Below are 24,977 nucleotides of genomic sequence, written 5' to 3'. Positions count from 1 at the left end.
TAAACATGTTTTAGGTTTCAATTACGCTAAAACATGATTAAATTCAAGTTATGAGCATGATACATGTGATAATTATGCGAATAGATTTTGTCTAAATAATCTGCTAAATAGATCAGAATTATTATGTGATCAATTTGATGCATGCTTCTGCTGCCAACCCCTTCACATCTAACAATAAAAATTCATTTTGGTGAATAAAACAAGCAATCTCGGGCTAAAAATAACTTTTAACAATAATACAATACACATAATCTACTCCCCCCGTCCCATGTTACTCGCACTTTTTATTTTAGGCCGTAAATCTGTGATTGATTTTTTAGTGTAATTATATTAGAATTTTAAGTGTAATGAGACATCACTTAATAAATGAGCTCTTAACTTAAACTAACATATTAATTAAATGCATTAATTCTAACTTAAATTATAAATAATGTAAGGAGTTTGTAATGAGCCGAAAAGTAACAGTGAAAGTAACATGGGACGGAGGAAATATCATATAAAAGTCAAATATTAAGACATGTCGGCGAATAGAGCAAAACATGCATATAATAAGTAAAAGTATTTCAATTTCCTCATCATATCCGACTGTAAAATTTTACTCTTTTTGGTGAATGGCGGGTCGACCCCAAGCTAAAAATAATTTAACACCTGTCAAATATGTAAATATGTCGGTGAATCCTTCAAAACATGCCAATTATGAATAAAGATATAAGCATACTTATAAATATCAATTGCTATAAAATAAATCATATAACTATATATTTTGAAATTTAAGATCATTCACGAAAAAAAGTGACGTATCGGAACTAATATATAGAGTATAATATAATCATCTATATTCAAAGAAACTTAGAGCATCTCTAGTGGGCGGATGTCCCACTAAGACATCCACTAGGACTTCCCAAAAACACCTCATGTCACGTCACTAGGACTTCCCATCCCACTGCCACGTCACTAGGACATCCCCTTCACAATCCGCCCTTCCCATCGCCCTTCCTACTAGGACTTCCCGCAATAAAAAAAATCATAAATTCACGAATATACGTAACGGAATTATAATTTTGACACGGAATACAGGAAAATTGCAAATGCTTCATTAAAAAAATTACATAAAAAAAAGAAAAAAAATTACATAATAAAAAAGAAAAAATTACATAATAAAATTTTTGACTTGGCTCACTCCTCGTCGTCCGTGCCGCCTTCGCCGTCGCCCGTGCCGCCCCCGTCGTCCCCGCCGCTAATCTCGGCGCCATCATCTCCAATGGGTGGCATGCCCAAATCGCGCCGACATCCATCGATGACATCCTTCAACATCCTTTTGTACACAGGATCTGTCGTGCTATGCCACCTATGCATGGTCCGGACAAAGCTAGTCGTTATCTGCGCGCGGGCGAGACGGTCGTACTCTTCTGGGGGAGCAGGGGCCTCCGATTGGACCTCGAACGACCCGCTGCTGCTTCCCCTAGCCTTCCGCTGCGCATCCTTTTGCCCAATCGGGCGACGACGCCGGCGGGAGTCTGATTGAGGTAGCGGGGACACTTCCTCGGCTTCTGGGAGCTCGTGCGAACCAACACTGCTGCTGTATTCACCGGAAGCGTTGATCTTCGCCCGCTTCTGCCAGCCCGATTCAACACCCCCACAAAACTTTTGGGAATCCTTCACCACAAGATAGGACTCCCACTGGTCGAAATCTTTGAACTTCAAAGATCTGTCGGGGTACTGCGCCAGGGCACGGTTCTTCACATCCTCCTCGGACATACCGCTGGTTACCTGGCGGAGATTGTTTTGGTAGAGGCCGGCAAATCGACTAAGCTTAGGCCTCAATCGCTCCCACTGTTTCCGGCATTGTTTGGGAACGCGACTCTTCGCCCCAGCCGGTTTGTGTGTGAGGTAGGCTTCAGCTACGCGATGCCACAGTTTGTCAATATGCTGGTTAGCACCCACATAGGGATCCTCGACTATTGAAACCCAAGCCTTCGAAAGCGCGACGTTTTCCCACACGCTCCAGACCGTCCGCTTTCCCGTCTCCTCATCATCCTCCTCCTCAGCCACCGTTCGCGAGGAAGAGCCAGTGGCTTTCCCCTTTCCCTTGCCCCTGCCACGACCCTTGCCCCTGTCCCTTGCCGCTGTCCCCACATCATCGGGAGTCTCCCTGATTAGAGATAGCCCCAACTCCTCAAAAGAGAAAGTTTCCACGCCGGTGAACTGAGTCTCCGGAACAAAACTGGAGGGGGTATCAGTAGACAGCATATCGATAACCGGGCGATAGACATCGTCAGCTAGTGGTTCAGGGCCCCTGCCACCCCCTCCACCAGGCATGGTCTGCATCATCCCCGGCATCATCCCACCCATCCCCATCATATTTGGGGTCATGCCCCCATCCCCATCCCCCCCATCATATTTGGGGTCATGCTCCCATCACCGCTGCCCTGGGCATCATACCACCCATCTCACCCATCCAATTGTACATACCGAAGTAAGGGGACATCATACCACCCATCCCACCCATACCACCCATTCCACCCATCCCCGACATTGCCGGAACCATTGGCGCATTTCCGCTAGGGTTTCCCTCCAGTTCGGCGGGAAACGTCGGAGTCAGTTACTCGCTCGTGCCGGGGGAGGTTATGTCGTTCTCCATTAAGTAGAAATGAAATTTGTAGTAAAAGAAGAGAGAAACTTGTTAACACAAGTGGTGTGAATGAACTGACGGGCAACGAGCCGTATATATTGAGTTTTTTAAAAAAAATTTAATACCGGACGTCCGACCCACACCACAATGGCGGACGTCCGCCCGCCCGTCGCCTGCACGTCCGAGGACATCCGACGTCCTTACTGGACGTCCGTATCCTACCTTCCACGCTACAATGGCGGACGTCTCGGTCGCCCGTCGCGTATGTCCGACCGGACGTCCGCTATTGGAGATGCTCTTAGGTAGTAGATAAGAGGTGGTTCACATCACTCTTTGAAAATTAAGTCAAATCAAATAGTAAATTATTAATAAAGCCACCTCATGTGGATCCAGTTAAGTAGTAATTGGCATTACATGTGAAGGCACAGCTCATTTAGATCATTATTTTATTAAAAAAATATCTTATATAGCAATTGGGTCCAAATTTAAATATCACACGTTGATTAAGTTAAGGAGACACCCTTTATTTGTGCCACAATTACAATAAACACATTTAAAGGAGTTTTAAAAAAGAAAAGGACAAAAATCAAATTAATTAGTTGATTTATATGAATATGACCCTTACCTAACTATAAGATTTCATGATGGAATTAAAATAGGGCAGACATAAATAAAATGAACTAGTAATAAAGTCTTACTACAATTTTAGGTTTTTACCCTTTCGAGGTATGAGTATATGAGGTAGTTCGACTTTTAGCTTACTATATATATGAATTACTTTGAAATATTTACATATCGTAATTCATGGGAATATATTTGTGGTGAATTCACAAATACTTCCGTAAATCTACTTTAAATCTTTAAGCAATACTTTATGATAGCAAATTTATGTGATTTTGTATACCATCTATGAAGCAAAATGTGTGTGCATCTATAGCATAATTAATTATAATACATATTATTCTCTTATACTTTTGAAGTAAATTCTCTTATAAGTCATACTCAATATCAATATATGTGTATAAATAGATATCTTTTATTAAAACAATGTGGTTCAATCATCATTATAAAAAAAAACATCATTCAGTATATAGGATAATTGAGGGGAAAAAATGAAACTTCATTCAATTTTCAAATATTAACCATAATTCGACCAAAGTTTAGTAATATCCCAAAAATATAAAAGTTGGTTACTAGCTATAATATTTATTTTTAGGCCCAATATTTCGAACCATTTTAAAGCCCAATTCTATCTATGCAATAAATAAGTAGCTAAATGTTTGATCCAGTGGAATAATGTTATCCTTAGGCCCAATATTTCGGCCCCTTTTTCTAAGCCCAATTCCGTTGAGCAATAAAAAAATTAGATCCGTATGAACAACGGTCCAATTGAATTAGTGTGTTATTATCACTAAGTTAGATTAGCAAAAACAATTATATTTAACCATGGCATAATGTATGAAATCAACATCACAAGCAATATAATTTGAAAAGAAGGATCTTATTTAGATTAAATAGTTAAAAGCGACTGCCGGCCTCCCATCACTATCTTTATTTAATTCTTATTTTATTAATTTGGTAATGCCAAGAAAAATATGTAGTTATATAGTTTCTTCTCATATTGTAAGCTATTGTACTAATCAAAAACAACAACTTGCTTTCTCTTGAGATGGACAAGGAAGATGGCTAGTACAAAGCTCATATCATAGTTCTCCCATATCATGGGCAAGCCCACATAAATCCCATGCTTCAATTCTCCAAAAGATTAGCTACAAAAGGGATCAAGATCACACTAACCACCACACTCTCCAACACCAAAGCCATGGCATCAACAAATCCACCATGCTCCGTCAATTTCGAGTCCATCTACAACGACCACGCCCAGGGAGGCGTGGCGGGCCCCAGTGGGTTCAAGGGCTTCCTTGAAAGGTTCGAGGCGGCCGCCTCCACAAACTTGATACATCTCATCAAAAAATTTAAAGATTCCAACGACCCCGTGAAATGCTTAGTCTATGATGCAAACATAGCTTGGGCATCTAAGGTGGCCGATGAGGTCGCCATCGCTCGAGCTTCCTTCTTTATGCAATCGTGTGCCTTTGTTGCAAGTTGCTACCCGATGCACTGTGACTTGGCCGGGGTAGTGTCCCCAGTTGTCCCTCCTTTGCCCATGCCCGGCCTGCCCGAACCTCGCCTCCCAAATTTGCCCTCGTTGGGCCCTCAAGTAGGTAGATACTCCCCTGTTATGAGGTACATATTGAGCTTGTTTGACAACAATGAAAAAGCAAATTGGGTTTTCTTCAACTCCTTTCACAAATTGTAAGATGAGGTAATCAATCTATATTATTGGGCTTTTACACTTGTTAGATTAATCACTATTTTTAATATATTTGTTGAAATTTTCTAGGTTTTAAGATTCATTGACACGGTTAAAAAAGGGAGAGGGGCTTAAAACTTTATAATTATTAGAAAATTATAAAATAAATTAAAAACTTTATATATTTATGTGTCTGCCACTGGTCATAACCTATGTTCTGTTCCGAATATAGGTCAGGTCATAACCTATGTTCCGAATATAGGTCATCAACTGGATGTCGAAGCTATGGCCGGTACATGCCATCGGGCCAACGCTACCGCCCCTATACCTAGACAACATAGTCCAACACGACCACGACTACGGCTTCAACATCTTCAATCCAGAAACACACACATGCTTGAAATTGCTTGATTCCAAGGCGAAAGGCTCAGTCGTCTACTTCTCCTTTGGCAGCGCCGCAACCCTAACCACAACGCAATACGCCGAGGTAGCCAAAGCCCTTACCCTCACCTCCAAAAGCTTCTTGTGGGTGGTGAAGCCATCCGAAGAAAACAAGCTCCCGACCAATTTCAAAGACACAGGATCATCAGGATTAGTGGTGTCATGGTGCCCTCAGCTGCAAGTGCTGGCGCACGAGGCGGTTGGGTGCTTCGTGTCTCACAGTGGCTGGAACTCGACTCTGGAGGCAATATGCCTCGGCGTGCCCGTGGTGGCGATGCCTCAGATTTTAGACCAAGTGACGAATGCACATTATGTGGAGCATGTTTGGAAAGTGGGGATTAAAGTTGAGAGCGACGAGGAGGGGCTTTGTTCGAGCGAGGAGATACGAGGATGCGTAGACGCGATCATGGATGGTGAGAGAGGGGGTGAGATTAGGAGGAGTGTGTGTGGATGGAGAGCTTTGGCGAAGGAGGCGATGTAGGAAGGGGGAAGCTCGGATGTTTGCATTGGTGAATTTGTTGCTAAGTTAAGCATACTCTAGTAGTAGTGCACATGAATTTGTGACTAGTTTGAATCATTTAAAACAAGAGGGGAAAGTATAACGAAAAAGTGGTTGATGTGGTGATAGAGTGATTTATACTCCCTATTTTGTTGTGATATATTAAGACTTGAGGTGGATTTGAATTTTTCATGTGTGGCAATATGCATAGATAATAGGTACTATGAGTTAAGTACTTCTGTTATAAAAATTTTAAAATTTGGTCTATAGTATTAGTAAATTTCTCAATCCGGTTTGATTTGACTCTTTTCTAGCCATATTGAAATCAACGTTGTTTTAAATGTTAAAAAAATAGGTTGCTCAATCTTAAGTCATGTTTTCATTTTTAACCCTCCTAAAGTAACACCGTGCTCACTTCATCTTGATCTCTTCCTCCAAGTTAACAACAACCACCACCACCTCGCGGCGGTTCCCTAATGCCATTGGACGACCACATAAATTTAAATTTTGACATATTTGTTTTGTTATCACCAGAAGCCGAGTCATGAGAAATTCTTAAAAGTTCATGGTATTTACAACCAAATTTAAAGTATGCGAAAATACTACTCCATAATACCAAAATTATCTAACTTTGTGGTAGGAACCATGCCCCTAATAAATCTTGTTTTACAAAAATTTGATTGACTTTATCGCATTTTAAATGGCTACAACAAACGCTCCTCGGGGTTAGTTTTGGTATTCTGCCCCAACCAAAGAATCGGTGATTTGAATTTTGAAACGTTTTGAAATTCAAAAATGTTGCCGTTATATTTGCAGATGCCTGTGTATATAATATCAGTCGATTCCACTCCCAAAAAAACCTAATTCTTTCTCCAATTTCGAATCGCATTTTCTCACACAAACACACGCGCTCGCAGAAATGGAAGAGAAGCCGAAATCTGCAATGGAGGCATTCGAGAAGCTTGAGAAAGTCGGAGAAGGAACATACGGGAAAGTGTACCGTGCGAGGGAGAAGGCCACCGGAAAGATCGTGGCGTTGAAGAAAACGCGCCTCCATGAAGACGAAGAAGGGGTGCCCCCGACTACTCTTCGTGAGGTTTCGTTGCTCAGAATGCTGTCTAGAGATCCCCATGTGGTCAAGTAAGATTCTCACGTTTGCCTCTGTTTCTGCATTCTATCTGTTCGATCAACTGATTTTTTTTAATCGACTGTTTTGGATGTGTGATTCGTAGGTTTTCATTTCCTAGCTCGATTTTGTGTTAATTGTGAATTTACTTTCTGGTTAGATTTCAGTCTTGTGAAGGTACTGATTTGATTTGGTATCTCCAATGAGTAGGTTTTCGTAGTTAATTTAGCTGATACTTTTCGTTCTTCCATGAATTGGGGTTTTTTTTCGCAATAGCGTGAATACTCAGAGCGATTAGCTTAGTGTGTAGGTTTTCTTCTTTGATTTTACCGATGCTCTTCAATTTTCCAATAATTAGGGGTTCCTTTAGATACACGAAGCAATAGTTTGAATGCTTAATACGATTAGCTGCAAAATGACCAGGATATGAATATGTGAAAATGAGTTTGATTAGTCTTAGCGATTAGGTAACGACTTTACTACGACTTTAATACATGCCGAGGAGCAGCTTAATCATCAATATTGTGCACTTCAATTTCAAGCATCTGAATTTGATCCATTTTGTAGATTGATGGATGTGAAACAAGGCCAGAATAAGGAAGGGAAGACTGTCCTATACTTGGTGTTTGAGTACATGGACACTGACGTCAAGAAATACATCCGCAGCTTCCGCCAAACTGGGGATAACATTCCTAGCGAAATTGTGAAGGTACATCGCCCTTCCTACTTGTTTGATTTCTCTGCATTACTAGTCTTATCAATTGATTACACTTCGATGCATCTTAACACCTTTTGTCATTGGTGTTATCAGAGTTTAATGTACCAGCTCTGCAAAGGTGTTGCCTTTTGCCATGGCTCTGGTGTTTTACACAGGTAAACTTTAGTCTTACTCCTAATGCACATCACTGCCTTCCGTTAGCCTTCCACTCAATGACTAAACATGTTTATTGTGCTTCCGTGCAGGGATCTTAAGCCGCACAACCTTTTGATGGATCGTAAAACAATGATGCTTAAAATAGCTGATCTTGGACTAGCCCGAGCTTTCACTGTGCCAATTAAGAAGTATACTCATGAGGTATATTTTCTTAATTCTCAAACCAACTTGAACGTTATTCCAGTAATTAACCAAGCAGATTGTAAAAACGAACTCAATATTTGCAGATATTGACCCTCTGGTATAGAGCTCCCGAGGTGCTTTTGGGGGCTACACATTACTCCCCTGCTGTGGACATGTGGTCTGTCGCATGCATATTTGGTATGAACTATTCAAGCTGAAATCACACACAAATCTTAGTTTATCAGAAAATTTTGAGTAAGCTCTGAGATGTTTTGGTTGATTGAATATTGAATCTCTCAGCTGAATTGGTGACAAATCAAGCTCTATTTCCTGGAGACTCTGAGCTGCAACAACTTCTACACATTTTCAGGTCATTCATCAAATCATAGTAGTTCTTGACACCTCACCTAATTTTCCTATCTTATTCTCATCCATTTTGATCTGATGGATGCAGACTACTGGGAACTCCAAACGAAGAAATTTGGCCTGGGGTTAGCAAGCTCATAAACTGGCACGAATACCCACAGTGGACTGCCAAGCCACTTTCATCAGCTGTTCCTGGTCTGGATGAGAACGGCCTCCATCTCTTAGGGGTAAGTTATTGATTTCGAAATCAAGCTTCATGAGAAGCAAACGATGTCACTCGATCCTGATCCAAATTCTCGTTGTTGCAGGAAATGCTGCACTACGAACCATCAAGGAGGATTTCAGCCAAGAAGGCTATGGAACATCCCTATTTCGATGACCTTGACAAGTCCCTTCTCTGAAAACGGAGCCCCGGTTTTCCGGTGTCTGGGATTTATCTGCTTGCTTGCTTCCCTCGAGCATATGTTTTGGCCAATGCTTATTGACATTTGCTGATTTTACTGATTAGAGCAAACTATGCTCTCTTTTGGTTTTCATTACTGTAGTAGCTGTAGTCATGACTTCTTCCTTGGGTGCTCTCTACCTAATATTAGTATCTTCTATTAACAATGAAATTGCTTAATTTGCAACTGTTTAATTTCAAGCCTCCAACATCTATATCTATATATTATGAGTACTAAAATATATGAGCATGTGTAGATCCTAAATAGAACAAATTCTACAGTTACAAGTATCGTTTTTTTTCCTTTCTGAATCAAAGGCCAATTAAATTAAGGTGAAATGCAAAGATTAATTAGATAAACCAAAAATTAATTACATCAATAATTCAGTTAAATAACAATCGATTAGAATAAAAAATAGAAATAAATCTGATCTATAAAAGCATTTTACCAATTTATTAACATGCAATTGAATTACTGTATTTTAGTATCGCAACACATTAAATATTGTTTCAAACTTTATTCTTAAGATTTGTGGAGGTTATGATAAAATTCATTAATTGCGCATAATATATTTTTATAAATGAAAAGAATGCACAATCGGTTGCATTTTGCCTCTAAAATTGAAAATGAATGGCGAAATTGAATGAATCCATAGACTTAATTAATATACTTTCACTTATCTTAATATTAAACGATTTATGCACTCCATAGCTAAAATATGGATAAATCAAGTCAAATGTATATAGGAGGGGCTGTTGTAACACCCCTTACCCGGTAGGTAAACCCACTGAATACGAGATGTCACGTTTCAGTATCGACAAGCCGTACTGAAATTTTCCTATTTTCTTTTTAGCTTAAAAAGCACAATTAAAATCTATTACATTTAAAAACTTAACATTTATCCAGCGGGAGATCAAAGATTGAACTATTATACAACATGCCACGAACTTTTAACCATGTTGACCACCAGTGACCCGCCAAAAATTGCAAAGCTGTGCAACCACACTGACATACTATCAACTCTAACCTGCAGGGGGTAAAAGAAGATAGGAGTGAGCTTTCCACAGCTCAGTAGATATATCCAAACTATGAAAATCAATTCTCTAATCTAAACTATATTGAGACTTTTACATTATTTATCTTTTACTTAAAACCATTCATTCTTAGCACTTCCCACTTTCATAATTTACTATATTAATCTTTTACTCGTCAACACATATTAATTTCCGTATCACCTTCCACATGTTATCATTTCTTAAGACATCATATATCATCATTCTTTTCTTGTATTACCACACATCACTTTATACAACATCTATACGTTCACCGTGTTTTCCAGATAATATCTCATATCAATACTATCACATTGCACCATAATTCTTCATATACTTACTTACTTACAAAATACATGTTTCCATATAATTCCTTAATTTATTCAATTAGCTAATTATTATTTATTCACACTTATTCTTATCTTATAAGCATATTACTTCCCATAATCTGTCATACGTCTTATTTCCATATCCAAGTCATTCAGTCATCTATAACTTTATATCACATTCTTATCCACATACCAACGCAGACAAATCGCAAACGTTAACTCATTTCAAACACGTATAACGATCACCAAAGTACTCATTTACCGAAATACATATAATCAGAAATAATATACAACCTATATCATAAACAATTTCATATCCATATATACATATGCCTCTCTATTCCTTTTCATTATTCTGTGACGGATCAGGCCTGGTATCTGCTCGGGATTTCCAATATGATTGACCCGAAGGTCCCAATATGTTTGACCCGTAGGTCCCAATATGATTTGACACGAAGGTCCCACTGTGATTTGACCCAAAGGTCCCAATACGATTTAACCTGAAGGTCCCACTGTGATTTGACCCGAAGGTCCCAATATGTCCACTGTGATTTCAGATCCAGGGCAAGACCGTCACAGATCCTCTTTAGTCGAATGATTCATATAATTCCAATATCATATGCAAAACCTATCAATTTCATCAATCACATATCCATATCTTATCCTACCAAATAATTCGAATATAACATATAAAACATATCTGTTGCACCAATCATATATTCATATCGTATTCCACCATCAATATCAAATAACGCTTAACCATATTTAGTTCACACCATATAACCCAAATTTCACCACAATCAACATATAGAAATCAACCACATAATATACGTAAAATTAAAAGTGTGATTCATACACACTTCAACACATATTATCACATTTCACACCATATTATTTCTATCATCATCATATAATTATATTTATACTATTTCTTTGTAGAACTTTCATATCAGGTTTATAAATATCATAATAATTCCATTTGTGTCTTCTAATGACATATATACAATTATCACATAGAATAACACATTATTATACATTTAGTTCACATAGTTTAAACCAGAGAAGTAAAGTTCATAGTAAGGATATCCTACCTCTTAGGCTAATGAACATAAGCATATTTCACCTTGATACTTCTCTACCTTCTAGGTTCACTCCTTTGCCTCCAAAACGCACTATAGGTTCCTTCGCTTGATTTGCTATGTTTTATACGATTAAATCCCTGATTTGCCGACGTACGAGCCAAATAAATGAGAAAGAAGGTTTTTTGCTATGGAGGTTGAGGGGAGCTGCTCATGGACGAAAATCATGAGGGAGAGAAGATAAGTCTTTGGCTTTTAAATTTTATCCAACAACTTCTAGATTTTTCTTTAAAATTCTAATTATTTATTTAATTAAGTTAAATTTATTTCCTTGTACTAATTTATTTTCATGTCATATGACCCCATATTTATGAATTCTATATACCATCTAGTAGCACATTAATTATAGTTTAATCTAAAATTATTCTCGTCCGACACCTCAAATGTTTCGACGATCGATTTTGCGAAAAACCGAAATAATCGGTGATAAAAAATTCCAATTACCCTTAAATGGCCCAAAATAATTCCTCACATTATTTACAATTATGTTAGGCCATAATTTATAATTTATAAAATTATTAGCCCTTAGCTTCGATTTACGATTTTACGTGGGTAAAAGAAATTGCCGAAAATCGCATAATCGATATTTCGTATTAAATTTCTACCTTATAGTTTAACTTAAGTACTATTCCTCATCATATATCCAAATCTTTTGTCAAGCCCTATAATTCGGGATGTTACAATTGTAACAATCAAAAAAAGAAGTCAAGAGTTTGAAATTTAGCGACGAGACGAGAAATAGATTCAATTCAAAGCGCTACCAACGTATTCCATAGTTATAACGAGACAACTAATATATTGTTATAAAAGCAATTTAATATCACAATTAAAATCATTAAATCCCTATAACCATTTCGACAATACCCATATACCACTCATCAATATGACATACCATACATAAAACAAAACCATATTACTAAATTCAACAAATCACCCATCAATTCATTGCAAAAGATCGTGGTAATAATTATTAATACACATAATCACAAATTACCCCAAACCATGGCCAAAAAATTCACAGAAAGGTCAAAATCAGAAGGGCAAATTCGACCTTTCTTAAACGGTAAATCTATAAGAGCATCTCCAATAAGAATAGTCCAGTCATAGCCCAGCCACAAACTCCTCCTGTCACATCATCAGCACTAAAACTCCTCCTGCCATATCATCAGGACAAGCAACTGGACAAGCAATAGCCAGCCACAATAAACAAAATTATTAAAATCAAATAATTAACAATCACACAAAATACGGAATTAAATTTACGACACATATACAGGAAAATTCAATATTATATTAAAAATTTAAAAAGTAAATTAATTAAAAAAAAGTACATTAACAAAAAAAATTACATTGATTTAAAAAAAAAACTCCTACTCCACGCACGAGCCCCCCGCCTCCGCCTCACTCCTCGTCGTCGTTGCCGTTGTCGTCGCTATCTGGGACCCCCAAATCTGCTTCATCTGAGCCCGCGTCTAAGCCCCCCACCTGTGCCGCGGCGGCAGTCAAATCGGCTCGCATACTCACGAGCAGTGCGTGAAAAAAACTCTTCTCCTCGGGGTCAGTGGCATTCTTCCTATCAGATATGACCTTGTACATCTAAACCCGCATTTATTGACGCGCCAAGAAGACGAGGTCGGCTGTCGGGCTACCAACAATGGGGGATGGCGACTGGACCTCCTCGGACCTCTGGCGAGCCCATTGCGCCCTCATTTGACCAACCGGACGAGTGAGGCGAGTAAACGCGGGGGGGGACGGGGTCTCCTGAGCATCTTTGGGGAGGTCGTGGGAACCGTCGCTGCTGCCGCCGGCGTAATCATCTGTATAGTTTAGAAGCTGCTTCTTCGGCCAGCCAGCATCGACTCCTGCCCGAAACTTCTCGGAGTCCATTAGCACCAGGTAGCAGTTCCAGTAGGTGAACTCCTTGTAAAGCCCGGGCACGGGGAACTCTTTCTCCGCCATCCTCCTGCAGTCCCCGTCAGTTTGGCCACTGGACAACATTCGGAGGGCGTTGGTGTACAAGCCCAAAAATCGGGAGACCCCTTGCTGGATTCAGTCCCACCCCTTCCGGCACTCCTCCCCGCTGCGTGGCCTCCCCTCCGGGCAAAATGCCATGTAGGCTGCTGCTATCTTAGCCCACAAGTTGACGATCCTCTGATTGTTCGAGGCGAGGGGATCATCACAAACACTCACCCACGCCTTGGACATTCGAGGCGAGGGGATCATCACAAACACTCACCCACGCCTTGGACAACGCGACGTTCTCTGCGTCCGTCCACTTCCTTCGTGCTGAGCTGTCGTCACCAGCTGGCTGCGACGACTCGCCGACCACCCTCTTCCCCTTCTTCTTCTTGGGCGCGCCCCGACCCAGCCCTACTCCCCCCATTTGAACGGGAGTGTCCGCATCCCCGAGATCTAGTCTCAACTCCTCTAAGGAGAAGGTCTTAAACCCAGTGAACTGCGTCTCCGCTGGGGTCGATGTATGCGAAGCAGCAGTAGCAAAATCAAGACTGGGGCGATAGACGTTGTCCCCCCCGGCGTCCCCTGCATCCACGGGTACCCCGGCGTCTCCTGCATCCCCGGGTACCCTGGCGTCATCTGCATCCCGGGTGTCCACCCCGGCATCATCAGCATAGGGGGTTGCATCCCCGGTCCCCCCTTCCCTCCCGGAACCGCCGGCCCGCCCTGCATCGCCGAACCCTCCGGCATTCCCTGCCATCCCGGCATACCACCCCCGGATGCCACCCCGGGCATCATGTGCTGCCAAGGGTAGTAGTACCCGGGCATCGGACCCCATCCACCTCCCGCTGGTACCGTCGGAGTTTGAGACCCGCTCGTCCCTGGAGTAGGCTCGTTGTTGTGCTCCATTTCGCGTTGTTGCTCTTGTACAGAAATTAAGATAGAGAGAGTACTCGTTAAAACAAGTGGTGCAAATGAAAATGATGTCCAAATCGCGTATATATAGTGTTTCGAAAATTAAATAAATAAAAAAATCCCGCTCGCCGATCGCTTGCTGATCTGGAGCCTGCAATGGCGGCCAGGAGATCGCCGAGCGCATCGCCGAGCGCTCGGGAATCGGCGTGCTCGCCGTTTTTCTCGCCGATTTGGCGCTCGCCGGCTGCAATGGTTCGGTGAGCGGACCAGCGAGCGCCAAGAATCGGCTAGCCGGTGCGCTCGCCGCTATTGGGGATGCTGTAACCAAGTGCTGTTAACATCGGCAAGCGCAGAAACAGGGGACTTTCTTTCCCGCTCTCTCTCTCTCTGGCGATTCAAGGTGCTCTCTCTCTCTCTACCTCCGCCCTAAGCAACGATTTCGTCCACGCTTGGTTACGATAAGAGCACAAACTCCTCTCTTTTCTATTTCTTCCCCAATTTGATTTTAACGACGTGTTTGAATGGAATTTGTGCAAGCGCAGATGTTTGGACACTCGTGATGCTTTTTGTTCTGACTGACGAATAAATTGAATCCATAATTGGATTAGATTGCGTCGCCATTGTGATGTAGGCGAGCTCTGGTGCGGTTTGTTGCCTCGAGTTGGTTTTTTAGGTGAGTGATTTCGCTTGTTTGTGTGCATGAGTGTGTTGGATTTATAGCTGCATGTGAGTTTGGAATTTCAATTGATCGGATGTTGGCTGTTGTTTCGAAGTTTTGACTGTTCCTCCACTGAAATTTTTGTTTATGTGGCTCTGTTCATGCATGAAAGTTGGTTTATTTATTTATTAATTCGGAATTAGGGTTTGTAACTGCTGCGATTGTTGGGATGGATAGTGTTGGACGATAACTTATGTGCATATTCTGTTTTCTCTGTTAATTATATGATGATCATGATCTAATTTGTAGATAGATAGCATAATGGATAACAAAGATGTAGAAATGGAAGACGCCGAAAAGTGTGATTCAGGGAATGAAATCAAAGAAACTGATGACAAAGTGAGCGACGTTAATATTGAATTGAAAAAGGATGAGCCTCCATATGCAGTGACTGTTGCAGAGGATGCAAATAAAAGCGAGAATGGTGATGGCAGTTCGAATAAACTGAGTAGCTTGAGTGAAATGGAAAGTCAAACTAACTGTGTAGGTGAGACTCATGAGCCAGTGTCGGTTGAGGGTGTTGAACAAACAGGTGAGAAAATTGATACTGAAAGTAAAAATGAAGGGGGAATCAGCATTGGTGCTGATGCGGAAGTGCAAGCGGCTGCTGAAAGTATAGTGGATGAAATAACCGGTCTCAAGAATGGAGTAGTTAACGAAAGTGATGCTAATGATGCGTTGAAAGAGGAAGATCCAGTCGGGAATGATGATGAAAGTGAAATACCTGTGAACAATGTGGAGGGAAATTCCAGTTGCAGTGGAAAAGCCTATAGAGAGTATGGAGACTGAAGATTGTGTTAAAAATGTTGCCCAAATAGAAACAGCAGGGGAAAATGTTGCAAAAAGTGAAATGGCAGATAAAAATGTGAATGGCGGGGGTGAGGCTAGTGAAAATAATAAATTTCAATCCGGATTATCTTCAAACGAGTCTCCTCAAGTCCAAAGTGTTCCATCAGTTGAGGTTCCACAGAATGGGGACAAAGAGGCAGAATATGCAGCTAATGCAAATGAGGATAAAGTAGTTAATGACGAACTAAAACAACAGGGTAATGAAGTAGTTTTTGCTGGCCCTGTAACTGATGGGAATACCAAGAGTGTATAAACTGTAACTAGACACGGAGGGAATGATTCATCTATACCAAATACGCATGAAGTTTCTACACCCAATTCCATTGACAGATATATGCCGACGAATATGGGGAGCCATAGCAGAGAAGCAGACAAGACCTTTTGTAGCCAAGCCACACTGGTAATGAAAATCACAAAAAAAAAAGTTCTATATTAAAAGAGACAATAATGCTTCTAATAATCTGTTTTCATTGTCAGATGCCAGAATGTGACGATGGAACGCCAGAGGACCAAGCAGCATTCATAAGGGAACTTGAAAGTTTTTACCGTGAGAGGGCAACAGACTTTAAACCACCTAAATTTTATGGCCAACCATTAAATTGCCTGAAGTGAGTACTATTTGCACGTTTGGAGCTATGACTTTGCCCTTGGATAATAATTTATTTCTTTATCTTATTTACTTCTAGGTTATGGAGAGCTGTGATTAGATTGGGAGGTTATGACAGGGTAAGAATTTCACAATATTTGTGAATTGTTATGCACCTTTGTTTTTCTGTCCTTTGTTTCAGTATTTCTTGGCATTGAAGGCTTGGAATATGATGTTTGGAACCAAAATTTCAGGCATAACGCTGTTTCTCTAGATTATTTGCTAACTTTAAATTGAATCGACAACCGTGTCTAATTGTTCTTTGCATATATCACCCCCTGCTCCCTCCCAGCTTCTAACTCAAGAAATTTACTCACAAAACAATCTTTTAATGACTAGAAGAATTATTTTATGTTTGAGAACTTAGTTCTCTTCATTATGTCCCATGAGTTGGTGATTTTGAAAGTTATGTTGGATATTCTGGATAATGATATTGCTTGATGTGGTGCTGGTTTTCTGAATTCGAATCTCTGATAGGTAACTGGATCCAAGTTGTGGCGACAGGTGGGAGAGTCATTTCATCCACCAAAGTAAGATTTTCATGCCTTCTCTTTATCCCTTTTTGACGCAAATCTGATTATTTGATGTTTCTCGTCCTTTGTTATGGATATTTTCTCGCGTTGACCTTTCAGATAATTGTTGTGTGGAGTTATTAAGCATTTTCAAACTTGATATCTTCAAAATATGTGTCTCTGAATAAGTGAATATTAACAGCAAGCCGTTACCGGATGCTTGTTATATCTTCAACTGAATTTTCATCAACGAACTTGTAAAAATAAGTCATTTGTAAAAAAAGTAGGAGTATTTTCATTTGTCGTCCAATTAAAGAATTTTATGAATACCTTCACATTCCATCTGCATGTTATTTGTTAATTACTTATTCCTGTACAGTGATTTGCAACTATTTGAGATTTCAGATATATAATGTGTTAAGTTGTGAAAGGTGATTCAGGGAACATGTCTTTTCTTTGTCAAGACTTGTACAACAGTTTCATGGACATTCCGCATTTTCTATGAGAAGGTAAAGATTTGAAGCCAACTTTGTGTTGTGTAACAAGCATAATTCTGATCATCGTTGAAGGATGTGGTGATTCTTTTCGTTTGCCCCTAATCCTGGACTGAAACTTTACATTCTTATTACTGATTGCCCTTTTAACTACATGGTGTTTCCTGGGTTATTAGCTATAATTAAAGTCTCTCAGTTTTTTTTGACCATTTAAATAACGATTCCATTTATATGTTGTATCAGTCTCTTTTAGAATATGAAAGGCATAAGAGACTAAGTGGTGATCTTCAACTCCCAGTAGCAATGCTCCCTGAAGCTTCTGGTGCTATTACTGAGGTGAATTTGCATTATTGTAGATCGTCTTATTAATTAAACATTCACCCTCCTCTCTGTCTCCTACCCTTCATCTCTCCTAGTCCCTGCTGCTTTCTTTCTGCTGATATATATGCACTGGATATCTATTCTTGTGCCATAATATCTATGCTGTCACAATGCATATGGTCTGCATCTATTTCTTTTTGTAGATCTGGTTGCATAAAGCTCAGTGTTTGTCATACATTATAATTCGTTCTAATGATTGCTCAGAGTAATGACTATTAAGGATCAGGACCAGGAAGGGCTAGAAGAGATGCTGCTGCTCGTGCCATGCAAGGTTGGCATGTCCAGCGCCTTTCTGATTATGGAGAAGTTGGTGAGCCTATTATAAAGGTTTGTGAAATCATCATCTTGAAGCCCATCTTGTGACGTTTGAATGTAGCAGTAATTTAAATTCAATGTCTCCTCTTGTGATTTGATAGGACAAGAACATCAACAATATGGTGAAGCGTGAGAAAAACACCAAAAGCATTGGTAAACTGGTTTCCTATCAAATTTTACTGATAATGTTCATATTTTATAAGCCCTCTAGGTATAGTTATTATTGATTATGCCACGTCTCAGTATCACTATCACCACCTTCCTCTTATTTTAGAGTATTAAGTTTTCAAAAGATAGAATGATATGTTCGGGTAAAGATGATAATATTACTATATATGGATATAATATACTCCCCCGTCCCATAGAAATAGACCATATTTCATTTTCGTATGTCCCATAGAAATAGTCCATATCCATATATGACAACCTTTTATCTCCTTCTCTTTTACTTTTTATCATTTATGGGCCCACCACTCACTAATTCAATTTCAACTACTTTTTCTCCTGCTTTTTTTTTACCAATTATGCATTAAAACTCGTGTCAACCCTAAATGGCCTATTTCTATTGGACGGAGGGAGTATTACTGAATTTGACCTGTGGATTTAGCTTCTCTCAAGCAAAAGAGACCAAATGAGGCGTAGCTTCCGGTCAAGGCTATTCGTACTGAAACATCAAAGCAGTAAGTCTTGATTATTTCAATCAGTCATTCCTTTCTATTAAGCTGCTGACATAATTGATCATTTACAAGTCTTAATGTCCTTAACACCTGATTGTTTAGTCTTTGGATGTATGTGTTCATTGTGGAATTATGATCTCCTTAACAAGTGATCCAACTGTGCTAGCAATCAACATGAAAAAGAAAACAGAAATGCTTATCTTTGTTGATCTTTGCTTAGTTTCCAGCAATAGTCTTTGAATGCCTATCCATTATTTTTCATATTAGCTTTAAACTTTTCAAATTGATTTTTGCTTGTAGGCTTGTGACATCAGTAGTTGATGTTGGCCCTCCAGCAGATTGGGTGAAGATCAACATACGGCAAACGGTACATTCGTCTCCACGCTCCTCCTTTGCACCTCTTCACTTCACTCATGCAATTACATGCATAAAATTTGACCAATTAGTTTTACTCTGCAGAGGGATTGTTTTGAAGTTTATGCACTGGTCCCTGGGCTTCTTCGCGAAGAGGTGTGCACAGTTCTTATTAGTTATAACACATATTAACTCTTTATTACACAATTCATATGTATTGCACACAATCTGCTTGCATTTCTGCATGTGAAACTGTAAAAAATAGTGATGTGCAAACTTTTTGCTAAATGGCTGCTTATGTGCGCGTCCAGTCAGATCCTGCCGGAAGATTGGTCATAACAGGTCAGCCCGAACAAGTTGATAACCCCTGGGGCATCACAACATTCAAGAAGGTAATCTTTCCATCGCCTTCCCTTCCGTGTGATGTTCATATGAACCAAACCATCTGTTCTTCCGACAACTGAGAATCCACTGGTCTAAACTAAATCTGAATAAGTTCTTTGCTTCATCCCATTTTCGCCTGTGAACGAATTTGAATGTTATCCAGGTGGTCAACCTACCTGCCAGGATCAACCCACTTCAGACGTCAGCTGTCGTTAGCCTTCACGGACGCCTCTTCGTCCGGGTTCCTTTTGAGTCAAATAACTAAACAAACCAACCGATATCGCCTGCAAAAGTTTGGTCTGTGAATGTGTAGCTTTTGACCATTACATGTGCATGATTTTGTTTGCAGTTCAGATCATTCACAGTTAAGTTCAAAGTTGGTAGTGTGAAACACCATTAACTTATTAGTTCTACAGTGTAAGATATAAGAAAAGATTCTCATTCTTTTCCTTCCTTTTGGTATCAAATCTTGCTTCACATTACACTAAAACATGATAATTTATACTACCATCTTTTATTACCACCTGGGATTTTTGAATATGTTATAATCAATAAGTCTATTTTTGGATTTTGTGAGAGTTTTAAACCTCGAATTTCAAAATTTTCATGGGTCATTTGAAGTGTCTCATTTTTTTTTCGAATATTACACTTAAAGTGACATATTTTCTATGAAAACCTCACTTTATTTTTACTTTTATATCTTTTTCTCGTTATATGAAATGGGACAAACAAATAAAACCCCTTATGGCCATAACTATACCCAAATTAAATGGGCCAAACACCATTGAAGATAAAAGGACAAAAAATCAAGATAGAAAATTTGTCAGGTTGTCAACGATTGAGGGAAGGACCACACTCATATGGATGATGGTGATGATGTGTGATGAAAATTGAAGATCAAGCTAAAGATATCTACATATATGGATTGGCCATATCATTATTGTCTTCACCTGCATCAACCAACCCATCATCTAGGGCAGGTAATTCGGTCGGTTCAGTTCTAACACGGTTAACCGAGCCCAAGCCTAACCGAGACTGAAGCACTGGAACCGAAACCAAATTGGCCTCAATTCGGTTCGGTTCCTAACCGAATAGGGTCGGTTCGGTTCCGGTTAACAGAACCGGAACCGAATTAAAAAAAAACTATGTATTTTACAGGTATTGATCCTTGGACGTTGCACACGAAAAATTCCCACCTTGACCACCACTTGCGATGCATTGCGGTTTTAGTGTTTAATCGGTTCTTTAATTTAATAATCGGTTAAACCGATCGACATGCAGAATTTGGAACCGAATATAACCGATAACCGAATGGGGCGGTTCTCGGTTAACCGACTAACCGAATTATCAGTCCTACCATCATCCATTTCAATTTCACGCATAGAAATGTGTGCCTTCCACCCCATCCCCTCATTGGCATTTTTCATGTTTTGCATGCTTGAAACAAGACGAACTTCACTTCAAAGCCAAGAATTCTTGAAAGATGAGATGACTTTGCAGGCATGTCTAAATAATGCATTTTGTTTCCAAGAATAAACCCATATTAAATCTTCCTATATTGCAAGATCAATGAATGCAGTGAAAAAAAGAAGTTACTTGGAATAGAAGGCATTGCCCATTTAATTAATGCAACTCTTGAAATTGCACAAGATTATTGAAACAGTCTAAATTCAACATGATGGAATGCAAGCTTAGACAAATTAGTAAAGGCAAGAATTCAAGAATCAATCAAACAAAAACCTGCAAATATTGATGCTCATGAAAATTTGTTTTTAGCAACCTTACTACTTGCAGTGTGGTCTCTATACACAGACAAAGATCACCCATCTCACTTGCATGTGTGAGTTCTTGTTCATTTTTCAAGATCAATCAATCTCTATATAGTTAATCCTCTATGTGGGTGTTTTAAGCTTTTTAGGTTTTCCTATGGGGAAATTATTGAGATTCTCTTCTTCTCCACCAGCCAAATTAGGAAGGCATTGCTTTCTTCCATAACTTCAGCCATCAAAGCAAGAAGATCATACACATCTCACTCAAGAAGCAACATTCAACAATATATTTCTCCAAACCTAACTCGGAGCAAGTTTACTTAATTAGTCCAACCCAATGAAAAGACGAGTAAATGTAAGTACGAAGATATCGCCAACATAGATAGATCTAAGTAAACATGGAGTGGACACGGATTCTAAATCCAGGAGGAAAAGGGAAGAAACCTTAGCTAGGGTTCATTCACTATAACCAGCCAAATCCAATTCAAGTATGAAAATTGAAAACTAAAGAATATCTCTACAAATGCATGTATATAAACACGGCATGTTTAAGTTCAATCCATACGACATCCTTAAAACAACCCGGTTGATGTAATTCAGCGCGCTAATTTCCACCTCTAACGCCATTACTATACCGTTTTCGTACATGTACACCATATATGCTAACCCCCCAGAGGTATGGAAGAACTTCTAACTCATTGAAATAAGGGTTTCTTCACTAACACAATGCAAACACGATGTAAATCACAAGAAATTGAATATAAATTTCCAAATTGCATACATATGGAAACAACCAATACATGATGACAAAAGAAATAGAAGCTCAATCTGAGTATGAAATTAAAAAATTGAAACATGAAGATAACAGCCACGCAAATGCCATTAATTAATAAGTACTACTCCATAATGTCATATCTGATTCCGATACATCAAATAAGATTATAATCCTAATAAACAAAATGGTAACTGATGTAGTAAATCAAACCATTAGTCAGAATCATGAGCAAAAGATGTCCAAGACGTACTACTATCTAAGCATAAAGTGCAACCTATACTAACCTCCACATTCATCATCTTCTGCACTCCCACCTTCCATTCTTCAAAAATCACATCTTTGCTTTGCCAATTTCCATCAAACTCTATGCCATGTCACATAATGTGGTAAGCTCCACAAACAAAAAAAAACATCTTTTCCATCACATTCCCAAAATCTTCCACATGAAATAAAAGCTAAGTAAATAATCAACACAAACTACATTTCAAGAAAACATTACATTGATCATCAAAACGCCCCACTCCCCGATCCTCCGCCGCCTCCTCCTCCTCCCCATCCGAAAAGATCCGCCGAAAACGGATAATTCCCCGGTTGCGCCGCCACATTCCCCCCTCCCCCGCCGGAATTAAAAAAAGATCCATCGCCACCAGCGCCGCCGCCGCCTCCCGCCGTGACACCAGACGACTGAGACGCGCTCGGCGCCGCCGCAGCGCCGCCCTCCTCCTCCTCCTCCAACGGCAGGCGCTCGAACACCGCATTCGCAAACGACGCCGCCATCAGCACCACCGGCCCCGACGCCACGAGCGGCGCCACCACAATCCCACCAACCACCTGCCCCTGCCCGCCGGACAGAAAAATCGACAAGCCGCCCGCCCCCGGAGGCGCCGGGGGCGGCAGCACGGTGCCCGAAATCGAAAGAATCTCGAAGCGGCCGTGCAAAGTCACCACCGCCCCCGCCGCCGCGGGCTGGCGGAGCGTGACGTTGGCCACCGTGCCGCCGCCGCTGAGGACGCAGACGCCCCTCCCGCGGCGGCGCGCGTAGACGGAGACGCTCTCGACGACGTCGGCGCCCGAGGCGACTTCCAGCACGTGCGACCGCAGCGCATTGGGGCTGTCACGTGTCACCACAATCGGCGGCTTCGGCTTGTTTTTCGAGCCCGGCGGACGCCCCCTCGGCCGCCGCCCCCCGCCGCCGGAGCTCGTGGTGGCCCCCGCTTCCAATTCTTTCTCATTTGGGGAGTCTTCCATATCTGAATTAGGGTTTGTTAGAAGCTGATGAACATATCCCTCCATTCTTGCATATATCTCTCTATATTCTATAAAGATTGAATTTTTTTCTGGTAAATATGGTTTGTACTAATATCTGACAAGAAAAAGATTGAATTTTTTGATATAGATTGAGAGAGAGAGAGAGGGGAAAATATTACTACTGACCCGAATCCAAGAAGTGTGATTGGACATCTACATCTCCATAAATTGAATAAAAATATTATAATAAGAATTTCCAACTACTCAAAAACAGCAAGTTTGAACGCTGTCTTGTAATGATCTTGTATAAAGATTCAATTTTTACGACTGCAAGTTGCATAAAAGACCAAGAAACATAGAAATATAGTGAGAAAAATTGAAAATAATGAAACCCTTTTGTGAGTTACGTCAAAGAAGGATGAAGTCTGAGGGAAGTAATGTTTCTGAGATGCTTTGCGGTGAAGTGATGAGGGAATCTAAGAGAGAGGCGGTGGAGATATGGAAATAAGTAGTTCTTATAAATGAAGTAAGCAAAGAAAAAGGGAGAAAAGTGGGAGAGGTGTAATATTATTATATACGAGTAGAAAAGAATGAGAGAATAAAATAATTATTTAGATATGCATGTATTTAAAAGAAAAGTGGAAGAGGTGGAGGAGATGAGATATTTGGTAGCTTTGCATTGATCTCTAGAGAGGCGGTGCAGTAAAAGAGGGGGGGAAATTGTGAAGCAGACAATTTACTTCTCGACTGCTTTCTACTTGTATTTCTCTAGTGGAGTATATTTTATTCAACAAATAAATGGATCAAGTGATTTCATGTTCTTTGTTCTTTGTTAATTGGTGGGGATGGATAATATAAGGAGAGAAATGGCAAGAATTTTTTGGAATTTTTGATATGATGTTACATTGATGAATGGAATGGTATTATGAAGTGAGGTTTGGATGGTTAATTGTGTGAAAATGTTCACTTGTTCGAAATTGAAGAAGGGGTGGCAATGGCATGTGTGGTGATCATATTTTTATCCAAGAAAAAGCTCGAATCTTTCTCCCAAATACGCAGGTAGAACAATAGGTAGTTTGTAAATCAGTGGAAAAAACAAGAGAAAGACAATGTCACGAGACTCATGACATGAAAAATAGTGAAATTTGAAATGAGAAATTTGAAAATAAAGTACGTTTTGTATCTTGCCACTATAAAGCTCATATTGTATATTTCGATGGAATATTTCAGTCATGCATGTCGAAAGAATCATGGTTTCCATTTCTTATTTGAGAGTGTGGTGAATAAAAGTAGTAAAATTGAATTAATTATAATAAAATCAAATAACACTAATTTAATCATTAATATTCAACCATTTTGAATAAGAAAAACTAGTACTAGCTAATCTTGAAACTATTTAAATAAATTATTTCCCTTTCCACAGTTCCATTACCTATTTAAATCAAGTAAAGTTATTTAACATATGGGGATTAAAAAATAAAAATGCAGGTGGTGTAGTTGGGTCAAAGAGTCAAAGGGTATGAAGCATGTGTAATGTGTCTTTATTGGAACTTCCCCATTTCAATCTATTCCATTTCTGAATATTA

General features: G+C 39.9%; 5 protein-coding genes and 1 pseudogene across 8 annotated transcripts; 5 read left to right on the top strand and 1 right to left on the bottom strand.

Moving 5' to 3' along the window:
* The first annotated feature begins 4,454 nt into the window (after positions 1-4,454).
* On the top strand, positions 4,455-4,952 carry LOC121780112 (flavonol 7-O-beta-glucosyltransferase UGT74F1-like). The gene has a single exon (XM_042177635.1). The coding sequence runs from the start codon at positions 4,455-4,457 to the stop codon at positions 4,950-4,952; it is 498 nt and encodes a 165-aa protein (XP_042033569.1).
* On the top strand, positions 4,904-6,073 carry LOC121775837 (mogroside IE synthase-like). Its single transcript, XM_042172914.1, has 2 exons — positions 4,904-4,958; positions 5,179-6,073. Exon 2 carries the CDS (start codon positions 5,221-5,223, stop codon positions 5,866-5,868), a length of 648 nt encoding a protein of 215 aa, XP_042028848.1. The 5' UTR covers positions 4,904-4,958; positions 5,179-5,220; the 3' UTR covers positions 5,869-6,073.
* A 663-nt stretch (positions 6,074-6,736) lies between these two features.
* LOC121766958 (cell division control protein 2 homolog D) lies at positions 6,737-9,078 on the top strand. Its single transcript, XM_042163186.1, has 8 exons — positions 6,737-7,026; positions 7,580-7,721; positions 7,824-7,885; positions 7,976-8,087; positions 8,174-8,267; positions 8,370-8,439; positions 8,524-8,662; positions 8,744-9,078. Exons 1-8 carry the CDS (start codon positions 6,806-6,808, stop codon positions 8,834-8,836), a joined length of 933 nt encoding a protein of 310 aa, XP_042019120.1. The 5' UTR covers positions 6,737-6,805; the 3' UTR covers positions 8,837-9,078.
* A 5,531-nt stretch (positions 9,079-14,609) lies between these two features.
* On the top strand, positions 14,610-16,106 carry LOC121766945. Of its 3 annotated transcripts, none has more exons than XM_042163175.1 (3): positions 14,610-14,669; positions 14,812-14,942; positions 15,237-16,106. In XM_042163175.1, exon 3 carries the CDS (start codon positions 15,249-15,251, stop codon positions 15,774-15,776), a length of 528 nt encoding a protein of 175 aa, XP_042019109.1. In that variant the 5' UTR covers positions 14,610-14,669; positions 14,812-14,942; positions 15,237-15,248; the 3' UTR covers positions 15,777-16,106. The 3 variants fall into 3 exon arrangements, with proteins under 3 accessions (XP_042019109.1, XP_042019107.1, XP_042019112.1); XM_042163173.1 differs by having other exon boundaries at positions 14,651-14,721; XM_042163178.1 differs by lacking the exon at positions 14,610-14,669 and having other exon boundaries at positions 14,710-14,942; positions 15,241-16,106.
* LOC121780103 lies at positions 15,857-20,103 on the top strand (annotated as a pseudogene).
* A 2,121-nt stretch (positions 20,104-22,224) lies between these two features.
* LOC121766930 (AT-hook motif nuclear-localized protein 27-like) lies at positions 22,225-23,944 on the bottom strand. Of its 2 annotated transcripts, none has more exons than XM_042163160.1 (2): positions 23,578-23,944; positions 22,225-23,459 (listed from the first exon to the last, which is right to left on the bottom strand). In XM_042163160.1, exon 2 carries the CDS (start codon positions 23,434-23,436, stop codon positions 22,651-22,653), a length of 786 nt encoding a protein of 261 aa, XP_042019094.1. In that variant the 5' UTR covers positions 23,437-23,459; positions 23,578-23,944; the 3' UTR covers positions 22,225-22,650. The 2 variants fall into 2 exon arrangements, with proteins under 2 accessions (XP_042019094.1, XP_042019099.1); XM_042163165.1 differs by having other exon boundaries at positions 22,225-23,393.
* Positions 23,945-24,977: the final 1,033 nt, after the last annotated feature.

Source organism: Salvia splendens, chromosome 2, assembly GCF_004379255.2.
Source record: "Salvia splendens isolate huo1 chromosome 2, SspV2, whole genome shotgun sequence".
Classification (NCBI taxonomy): Eukaryota; Viridiplantae; Streptophyta; class Magnoliopsida; order Lamiales; family Lamiaceae; genus Salvia; species Salvia splendens.
This window is presented reverse-complemented; position numbering and strand designations above follow the sequence as displayed.